The sequence below is a fragment of the Euphorbia lathyris genome, chromosome 4, assembly GCF_963576675.1.
Source record: "Euphorbia lathyris chromosome 4, ddEupLath1.1, whole genome shotgun sequence".
NCBI lineage: Eukaryota > Viridiplantae > Streptophyta > Magnoliopsida > Malpighiales > Euphorbiaceae > Euphorbia > Euphorbia lathyris.
Genome location: NC_088913.1, coordinates 41,547,523 through 41,558,533, shown reverse-complemented (window position 1 = coordinate 41,558,533; position 11,011 = coordinate 41,547,523). Strand labels below are relative to the sequence as shown.

General features: G+C 35.2%; 1 protein-coding gene across 3 annotated transcripts; it reads right to left on the bottom strand.

The window, feature by feature from the left end:
* Positions 1-1,635: 1,635 nt before the first annotated feature.
* LOC136226962 (uncharacterized) lies at positions 1,636-10,667 on the bottom strand. 3 transcript variants are annotated; one of them, XM_066015673.1, is made up of 6 exons: positions 10,337-10,667; positions 5,662-5,946; positions 3,604-5,400; positions 2,546-3,475; positions 2,238-2,468; positions 1,636-2,154 (listed from the first exon to the last, which is right to left on the bottom strand). In XM_066015673.1, the coding sequence occupies exons 3-6, from the start codon at positions 3,733-3,735 to the stop codon at positions 2,140-2,142; spliced, it is 1,308 nt and encodes a 435-aa protein (XP_065871745.1). In that variant the 5' UTR covers positions 3,736-5,400; positions 5,662-5,946; positions 10,337-10,667; the 3' UTR covers positions 1,636-2,139. The 3 variants fall into 3 exon arrangements, 2 of the variants coding, with proteins under 2 accessions (XP_065871745.1, XP_065871747.1); XM_066015675.1 differs by lacking the exon at positions 10,337-10,667 and adding an exon at positions 6,026-7,122; XR_010687915.1 differs by lacking the exons at positions 1,636-2,154; positions 2,238-2,468; positions 2,546-3,475; positions 3,604-5,400; positions 5,662-5,946 and adding an exon at positions 8,828-10,106.
* Between the last annotated feature and the right edge of the window lie 344 nt (positions 10,668-11,011).

Sequence of the window (11,011 nt, the reverse complement as noted above, 5' to 3'; positions counted from 1 at the left end):
GGATAAAGTAAGTGTACCTTTCTTGAAGTTCAATCTACTGTTGCAAACAAAGTTCCCACAACTTTTAATCCATTTATCACGAACAGTAATGACAATAGAAAAGAAAACGATTAGTAACCAACCAATGAATAACAATCTAAATTGATTGCCTCTAAAGGAATCGATACGAGATCAAAGAGAGAATAAAGGAAAGAGTAATTTAGACGAGATGATTTCGGAGGAATTCCTAGCCTCCAATCTTGTGATGGCCGAAATATGCAAGGGTGAGGGGTCTATTTATAGACTTCTCAATTCCTAACTCTATTTGTATTAGTTTAATTGATTAATTAGAATCCAATTCGGAATAAAATTGCTAATTAGATAATTAAATAAATATTTATTATTATCTTAATCATATCCTAATATAATTAGATAATAATTCTAATCTAATTAGATATTAATTTATGTTAGGGATAATTAATTAGAGTTATAATCATATTAAAACTTCGAATTAACATTATCACATAATCGTATAATTTAATTTACAATTATAATCCAATTACAATTTTTAATTAAATGGCTTAATACCCTCTCAACCCCATCAAATTGGCCCAATACTGCAACTGAACCCCCATACTTTCACTTTTAACAAGTAACCCCCCCCCTAACATGGTTTTTCCGCATTACTTACCCCTCATGTCTGACTTGGAGCATGTGAGGTGGAACGCGTGAATGTCAATGCCCTTTGCGTGCATAAAAGCTCTTGGATACATTAATAATCCAATTAATTGTGACTATTGACTTGAAATCCCTACAATTTAACGGTAACTTCACTTAATGTAAATCCCTAAAATCCACCTCTATTCTTCCATCATGATCGTTCTATAAAGAGCAGCCAGATAAAAGAGTAGGATTAAATCCCTTTTCAATTCATCCTTCTGAAATACCGCAAATCCATTTTCACGTCCCACAGTGCGTTCGCGGTGACAATACGTATGGAGATGTTTCGTACTGAATCAAGGAGGTGCTTATAAATATTGAAATATTCATGGCATGATTCAAAACCAAGGAGACATTTTTTTGGCTGCAGCAAGTATGGGGTACGTATTCTCCATTTATCTTGGTTGGTTCTGGTATAAGACGTTTCTGAGATTGTTTTATTTATTTTGGGGTATTCGATATTTAAAGGGGAATGAATGAAGCTGTGGATTCTTTGTATGGTATGATCCTCCTATAGAAAACCATTACAAGCAAGTAATTGTGGGGCTTTTGAAGAAGATAAGGGAAAAAGATGACAATAAGGAAGGTGACATGCTTTAATTTGACGAAGAAGGAAAAAGACGCAGAAGGGCTGGATGGTGGAAGTTGATACTGGTTTTTGTTATTGGGTTTGTTTATGGGATTTTGATTAGTTGAAAAGAATATGTAATGTTGGTTGATTTTCATTAGTGATGAAATCAGATGAATTGGAGCAGAGTTCTTTTGTAGAGATGATGAAATCTTCTATTTTGAATTATGGAATATATTAGAAGAGGAAGTGTTTGACAATATGAAAGTTTGGTATAAATATATCATAATGTAACACAAAACATGTTCCTGATATTCATATAAGTGCAAATCTGTCCAAAACGTTTAGACATTCACGTGTTCAAAATATGTCCACAAAACAAAAACACTAAACATTACATGCCAGCAGAAATAAAGAAGGTCCAAAATAACTTCTGCTACAGTTGCACTCCCAAAACAACAGAATTGCACTCCCAAAACAATAAACACTATATATTAACATTGATGTCCCAAAACCACATAGTTACACTCCCAAAACCACAGAATTGCACTCAATTGAACCATTTCACAATAGTTGGTGGAGTCATACTTTTCGCAGAGCTACGAGTTACTCTAGCAGCAGTAGATGCAGTTTGTGATGCATAACTTGGTGCAATTTGTGAGGCAGACTGTGAAGCACCTTGTGTAGTAGATTGGGAATCACCTTGTCCAGCAAATTATGTCACTGCAGATCTTGTTCTTCTCATGGAAGCTGGTGTAGGAGTGTGCTTAATTGCTTTGCCTTTCCACTTAACCTTAGTTGGTTCAAGACCTATATCACTGGTGAGTAGCTGAACTTTTAATCGTTGTAGTACCAGAAGAGATGACAATTCCTCATGGCCTACCACACTAGATTACATACAAAGAAACCATCAGTAAACAAACAACACATACATGAAACTAAGCTTCCAAATTAGTTAATAAGATATCACCTGTTGAACTGCAAAGTCTGTTTTTTTAGAGTGGAAAACACCATAGCCATATCTAACTTTCTTAGTTCCTATTTTCTCCCTCCCAGCTGATTTGTTAGATGATGCAGCTTGTACAAGTTGATTATTACTCCCTTGTGTGACATTTGTATGTCCAGATGATGTTTCCCCACCTGTTTCTTTCCGTTTGCGCTGGTATATGACATCTATTGGAGAATTGGCATCATCAAGGGCCTATAAGACACCAACATTATTAAGATGATACAAATTATCAACAATGGCAACATATAACCAAAAAATATATACAATACCTGATCAATATTATTTTTCCTAATTGGATAGCCTTTTTTATTGTGGTTAGGCCCTTTGCAGTATGAACATGTCATTTGTGCACCCTTTCTTGACAACTTCCCAAATTTCTTCGATTCATCCCTGGACTTCCTTCTGTTCTTCTTTGGTCTCCCTCGCATTGTTTTGATTTCTGGTGGATCAACTGGTAGATGGTTACTTGCAGTCCACATCTTCATGTTTAGTACATGCTGAATGAACATTGAATAGGCCTTGATATAAGTATCATTGTGGTACCAATGAGAGATATAGTTTGTAGGATCCAATTTCAATTTATGCATCGCAGCTACTGCATGTTGGCATGGGATGCCTTTGAGAGCCCAAGCTCTACACAAGCAAGTCAATAGCTTCAAGTCCACTACATGTCTATAATTGCCCTCAGTGATTTCAAAGCCAACATCATCGTTCCATATGATATTGCACTGCATTGATCTGTTCGTATTAGCTTGCAGAACTGATAAACTCATTAGGGAAATGTCTGTGCTCCATTTTCCAGAAAATGCAACCATTGCACTGATCTGTTCCATAACTTTTATCATGATCTCCTCAAGCATAATGATAATTGTCTTGTACCTTGGTCCTAGAATCCAGCCACTGAAAGTCTTTGAGATGTTATTGTCAACTGAATCACATTTGGTGTCCGTGTTGAAGTAAACCTTGCACCATTTCTCTTTTTCATATGTCAACAATTGTGGCACAATGTTTTCTCCTAGCTTGCTTAGCTCTTCTAACCAATCCTTAAATTCAGCCTCAAATGTTGATTTAGCAACACGCCAGAAAACATTTCTCCTTTCAACACCCCTCCATTTCTTAGCCCAATTGGCAAGAATATGCCTTGCACACTCTCTATGCTCTGCTGCCGTCATTATTTCTTTTATAGCTGGAATCAGACCCTACAGATTGACCAATTAATTGAAAAGCATTACAACCAAACCAATAAAGCATTCAAGCATATCTAGGACCAAGCAATTAAAGCAATATAACTTAAATAGACATAAAGCATTAAAGCAATAAAACTTACTTTCAACATGTCCGATATCACTGTGTGTCCTGCACCTTCATCCATATCCAAATCTGCTCTAACCAAATTCAAAAACCAGCTCCATGTATGTTTTGTTTCATGCTCAACAACTGCCCAGGCAATTGGATACATCTGGTTGTTTCCATCCCTACCAACAACAACAAGTAATTGACCCTTACATACACCTTTTAAAAAACATCCATCAAACCCAATACATTTCCTACAGCCATGTTTGAAACCTTCCTTCAATGCATTGAAGCATACATAAAAACCTCTGAAAACCTATCTTTCAGGATCTAGTTTCTTATCAACTAGTTCAACAATTGTGCTTCCTGGATTAGAATACAACAGTTCATCCTTGTAATCATATAGTCTCGCATACTCTACCCTGAAATCACCCATTGCTTCCTTTAGGACTTCCAGTTTGGCCCTCCTACAAGTGTGTTTCCCAACATGAACCTTCAGTTTGGTCTTAACCAAATCTTGTATCTTCCAGGTCTTGATATTTGGCTGATCTATAATTCTATCCTTAAAAAACCTAGCAATAAAAGCAGTATTACAGTGCTTGTTCCTATTTGTCTTCACACACTTGTGAATTGGGAAATATTTCTTGATAAGAAAGTTCTGGCTCTGCTTATCCAGACTACCAAGAAGATGCCATGGACACTTCTAATTTCATTTCAATCTGACCATATGGTGATCATTTTTAGCAAACACCAAATCTACACCCCTCTTCACAGCATACTTAGCTACTGCCTCTCGAAATTCATACACATTCTTGAAGATCATACCCAACTCCCACAATGGTTCTTCACAAGCTGGATCATAGTGCACTTTCCTATAAGCCCTCTTAACCCGTTTGTGGGTTTCATGATCCTTTCCACCGTCATCAGAAGGAAAGCTATCTACATCTGAGTTGTCATTGTACTCTTCATCTCCACCGAGCAAACCTTCATATTTGTTCCCCTCTCTTAAATAACCTTCTAACCCTTTGTCTATCCCAACTTCTCCTAAATCAAGAACATTATTGTCTACTGCTCTGTTGCTCCTAAATCACTCTCACCTATAACTTTTAACACTTTGTCTAACTTCTTGAACCTCTTCATCTTGTTCACTCCCATTGTCATCATCAATTTCAGCTTCATACAACTCATCCTCTGTTGTGTCTGAATCTGTGTCACTATCAGATGATGCGTCTTCTATAATGCCTTCTACAAGGACAAGATTTGCGTCTACAGGATCTGCCACTATAGGAGCTGCCTCAATAGGATCTGCCACTACAAGATCTGCCTTGACAGGATCTGGATCTAATTGATCTGGTTGTACATGATCTTCTATATCCACAACTTCTTCATTAACAGCCTTTCCCCTTTCTTCAGAAGCAGAACATGAAGATACAGCCGCTTCTAGAATCCTCCTTACCACTATATTAGCTACAATTTCCACCTCAACCCTATTATCCAACTCAGCAGACTTGACAAAATCAGCTGGCAAAGCATCCACGTATGCATCCATCTAGTCACGCTTACCTTTTCCACACATCATACCCAAGACACTTAAATCATTCGTTAATTCCACATACTTGCTTGGATCTTTGTCACTAGCATAATAAAGAGGCCCACAATTTGTATAGCCTAAATAAAAAATAGACCAAAGTATGTCTAACCTACTTAACTTATCAGGATCAATAGGTGATATGGAATGGACTTCACCACCAATATACTGCCAAACTCCCCCAGCCCTAACCACAAACTTTCCTCCATGGTGAATATTGAGATTGATGAAATCATCTCCCATCTGTCAATCAAACATGCACAAACAAAAAAAAAAGTTTCTCTTCAACAAAGTGTATTGACAAAAAAGAAAACAACATCACGACAATGACCATACAAATCAGCTGTAACATCCCACTTCCAACTTAGTAACTTAAAATCCATCCAACCTTTGCCCATACTTTAACTAAAAATCACAAGTTTACCAATACAAAAGTTGAACAACACAATAGTACGTACAACATTAAGCACTGAACAACATCACTTAAAAAAGCATAAAAAATACCTTGTACTAATCGTCCGCAACCGTCGAAGAATGAGCACGAACAAGACTTGCAATTTCTGCTTAATCAACCGCGATTCCCTAAGCTATCAACCCATCCTTAGTAAGAATATGTTTACATATTCTTCCATATAACCAGCCTCCTAAAAAATCTAATTCCCATAAAACATGATAGCCTTAACTACGAAAATAACTAAATAAAAACTTCAACACCATGCATTCATTGTGATTGTCATACATGACATGTACTTCAAAAACATCTTCAACAAATTTTCCAAAGAACCTTTCCTGCACAAAAATAAAGAAACTATTAATAATAGCATCAAAAAAAAATTCAAATGATGAACATATTCAAAATTTAAATTACCTTCAACGTGAACATTATATCAATTTTTTGTTTGATAGTTCTTGTACGAAACCATAAAATTGTGAGCCATACAATCTAACCCTGCAATATTCTTTTCAATTCACTTATCTTTTTTTCATATTTCGATATCTTTTGCTTGTATTCTGAAACTTGCTTCTCTAACATTTTTTTCTATATGCTGATCTTTTTTTTTTGGCACAGTAGGTAATTTAGATTTTGAAGTATTCAGACATGATGTCTGGCTAGTTTGTACAACATTTGACTGATACATACAATCTATTTCCAAACCTTCTATTCATAATGGTACGGAAAGATCGATCGATAAATTTTGTTTATTAGGTATCATATGCAGTTCATATTTAGAGTAGCTGGAAGAGACACCCTTAAAAGCATGTACATCATTTGATGTCTGCAAATGATCCATTTCCAAACCTTGTATGTTTAAAGGTTGAAAAGGTCAACATATGGTATTTTGGATTCAATATAATTTTGTGAAAAAAAAAATCATTTTCACCTATATTTAGAAAAGAGTCAACATCAGAAAGGCTTTCAAACAGAATTTTTTCTGGTCTTGATTCAAAATAAGGTTTTAAAAGTCTTTCATTTTTCATATCACAAAGTTCCTTGAAATTAACATCAACCACATCGAACATATGCACTTTCTTTAAATAATGGATTAAAGAAAGAGCATCTAAATATTTTGTCAAAATCCGATCCTAGACGACATCAGGTGTGGTGATAAGATAAAATAACCAGCGTTTATAGGTTTAAAATGGGATTCTAAGTTGTACGAAAAGGACCCTTAACATCTATATGAACGTTTATCAACTTTTTCACCATTAATTCATTAAAGTTATCTTGTAATTCATTACTGTACCCTAGACATTACGTTCTATATCAAATTTCATTCTCTTTGATCTATGTTCACCAAATTATTCTCCGAACCAAATTCGTTCAGCAATAATATCAAACTATATTTATGTCACTTAATTTCTACACGAAAAGCATATGCTTTTGAAATTCTAATAAACTCTTGATAAGAAATTTAATCGTAACTATTTAATTTAATTTACCTAATTGGCTTGGACTTGATAATTTTTATCAAGCTTCCTACGTATCCCATAATTCTCGATTAGGAATCAAAGCCACGTAGTTCTGACATATTCTAAATAATTAAACCAAATAATCCAATATTAATATATTTAACTAGCACAAAAGTAGTTTCAAAATTCATAGAAATTAATCTAGTTATAACCTAAATAATAATTACTTGGTAGAGAGCATTGAGATATGTTGTTATCAAAATAAATGGAATGAGAATTTGAAGAAAGGCAGACATGTAAAATTGAAACGGATACAAGATTTAGACTTAAAACTAATTAGATGAGGTAGCTAATGAGAAGCTTTAAACCTTCCTTGATTTCATTTTTAAATTCATAAATTTTACAATATACCACAAGGTGTTGACTACACTTAGTCCATGGAACCACGTCTCCCGTTTATAAACTGATTCTTGAACTAAATATTCCAAAACGTGATTGATGATCATGAGTTTAATTCTATTAATAGGAGTTTGACTAATTAATTAATTTGGACCAAGTTATGTGGTATATAAACTTTTGGGAGATGTTTCATTTTGAAGGAATCATTAGCATAAATTGTGAAAGGTAAAAATTAGACACGGGACCAAAAAAAATGTTGACAAATCCTCAATCAAAGGCATGTGAATTTCATAGGAAGTAATGTATTTTCAACATAACACATAAACCCAAAAGCTTCATAACATCCATGATAGCACACCTTACATTGGTAACCTGACTACCAATCTAATCCCAGAGATTGGAAGTAGGGTTCACTAAAGATCATAAGACATAGAACATATCAATTTCAGGTCATGGAAGAACTAAATTGAACCCTCGTATTGCTTTTCCTTATTAACTGTACTTGATTTTATGTTATTTCATAGTGTATATTTTACAAGATTAAATGGGATATGTTCAATAATCATGACTATGACTAGATAGATTTCATTTCCTTTTTAACCTACTAACCTCACATTTTCACACCAATTTACAGGATTTTAATTGACATTATAACTCATAAGCTTTCATTAACTCAACAAAAACTTACATTTCAGGTCTTAAGTTTTGAATTGACAGAGACCAGAAAATCACTTGTTAACAAAATGCCTTAAAAGGCTAAGTTAGCAGATTAAAATTGCTATGTTATTCCTTGTTATTGCAATTCCCAAATCTTATTCATCCCTTTCTACAAATATCCATACAAGAGAAGACTATTAAATTTCTAAATATTGAATGTTCTTCCAAAAGAAAAAGGAATAAACCTAAGGCTATGGTTGAACCCTGAACAATGTGGAACAAATATTAATAGATATTTCATTGCTATCTTTACCCCAAAAAAAATCAGTTCAACTTGTCTACTGAACAGTAGACGAACAGATCTTTACTAAATGAATAAAACAAAAACAATGCTTAAGAAATTTACTTTCTCATAGAGCAGACAACTGCACCACAGATACCAACTATTGCATCAAAACATTCAGCAATTAACATTCATCCAAACTACAAAATCTAAGTCTAAAATGACCTTTTTTATGGAATAAGCCCAATTCAAAATCACCTCTGATACAGATCGGGTAACCGACGATAGTTTTCAATCGTAAACTACCAAAGATATTCTCGAGCTAAACTTGAAGGAGCAGTGAAACCTCCAGATTTACAAGCTAAACTTGAAGGAATTAGAAATCCCCATTGTTAAGAGGGATGAACCCTAAAAACACTCTCAAAGAGAAGATGTAATTTGATTGATAAAAAGTTGCATATCCTTACAAAGATGGGGTTTAAATACTCCCCTAAAGAAAACTAAAGACATAATTACCCCTACTAGGGTTACAACTAAAGAAAGAAAATTAAAGGTAAAATAGGTAAGTGTATATTCTTCCTTGTGAAGGAAAGAAAACTTAAATAGGCAGAATGTATTTCCTTCCTTGTTTAAGGAAGGAAAGCTTGCAACTATCCTTCCTTAAACAAGGAAGGAAAGTTCACTCCTTGTAAAGAAAGTAATCTCTAGGACCCGCCTCAGTTATTCATCCGGCATACGCCATTAGGCGCACATGTTGTTCGTATTGCCCACATCTAAATATGATCTGCCAGGATTCAATGTAGAGTGAGATCCACCAATCTGGATCGAAGTAGATACAATAGGTAGATCCGTCGAAGTAGATATACATCGACAAAAATACAATGAATAGATATGCCAAGGTAGATCCACTCAGGTAGATACTGGAAGTAGATACGTCGATGAGTAGATACGCCAATGTAGATATGTCGAAGTAGGTCCGCTCAACTAGATACCTGAAGGAGATACATCAACGTAGACACATCGAAGTAGATCCGCCCAAGTAGATACCTGAAAGAGATACATCACGTAGACACATCGAGGTAGATCCGTCTAAGTAGATACCTGAAGGAGATACATCAACGTAGGCACATCGAAGTAGATCCACCCAAGTAGATACCTGAAGGAAATACATCAACGTAGACACTTCGAAGTAGATCCGTCCAAGTAGATACCAGAAGGAGATACGTTGAGTAGATCCATCGAAGAGATTCGTCGAGTTGATCCGTCGAAGAGATCCATCGAAGATATCTATCAAAGGAGATCCGTCGAAGAGATCCGTCGAAGAGATCCTTCAAAGGAGATCCGCCGAAGAGATCCATCGATGAGATCCGTCGAAGGAGATTCGTCGAAGAGATCCGTGGATGAGATCCGTCGAGGGAGATTCGTCAAAGGAGATCCATCGAAGAGATCCATAAAAGGGGTCCGTCGAAGGAGATCCGTCTAAGGAGATCAGTCTAAGAGATCTGCCCAGGTAGATACACTTAAAAGAAAAAGATATACTAGAACTTTAAGTGTGTCTTCCTCTTCTTCTGAATCACTTTCCCCACATACCTGACGAAATTTGTTACCTTGCTACTTCCCTAACCTGGACTTGGAATTTGTTGAAAAAATGTATGCATCAACCTCCAGGTCTAAAACCACTTTTATCATACTAAACAAACTAGAGAAACAAACAAAAAAAACATCTTAGTCAGCAATAACCCCAGAAAAGCCATCCACGAGGTCATCTTCCTCCTCCTTTCTATTTTAATCCCAACCACAATAAACCAGCCACAGAGACATGCGCTCTCAGTTCAAAGAACACAAAGAATACCAATATATACGCAAACTGTAAGCAAAATCTTAGAAAATAAGATGCATGAACATAAAACACGAACAAGAACAATTTACCGTTGACAATCGTTTTGCATGTATAAAATCGGAGCACCAAGGATCTCAAGGAAAATCAATGATGCCTTAACCCTTTCAAAGGGTTCAAACCTCTGCCAAACCCGCCAGAAGTCTCAATTGGAGGAGCTTACTCTGGTTTCCAAAAGTGAAAGGGAGAAGAATCACAAGAAAGTGTCTGAAAGTAAGAGGACCATAACAAAAACCTTAGGAAACCGTTAGACAATGGCCAAAGGAACCCTCTGAACCCATAGCCCTATAATAGCGAGAGAGATGGAAGGGAGTTGGAAGATTCGTGAAGAAGGAAGAACTTACTTTTTTATTCCCAATTCGTTTTTCTACACCCTACTTTCTGAGAGATGAACCGACCCATTTTATTCCATAATCCTAAAAATCCAAATCAACCCTTCATAAAAATAATAATTCATTTTATTACCCATATTTTTTTCTTTTGTTCTTCAAACTTATCTAACTATATATTTAATATCATAATTGATACTTGCAAATTGAATTAACTCGTATTATGTACTTATAACATCTTTATTGGATTTTATATGAATAAAAAAAACACACATAATTAGTTAATTAATAAACTTGAAAATATGATATAGTCTAATATCAAATTATAATTATATTTTTGGGCACGGATGTGACATATTTAGCAGTGAATAGATCTAG

Excerpts from the sequence above, each read along its gene's own strand:
- LOC136226962 (XM_066015673.1), bottom strand. The coding sequence starts at position 3,735 with ATGTATCCAATTGCCTGGGCAGTTGTTGAGCATGAAACAAAACATACA. Across the intron at positions 3,476-3,603 it reads TGATATCGGACATGTTGAAA|GGTCTGATTCCAGCTATAAA; the intron begins GTAAGTTTTATT and ends GTCAATCTGTAG. Across the intron at positions 2,469-2,545 it reads GGAAAAATAATATTGATCAG|GCCCTTGATGATGCCAATTC; the intron begins GTATTGTATATA and ends GGTGTCTTATAG.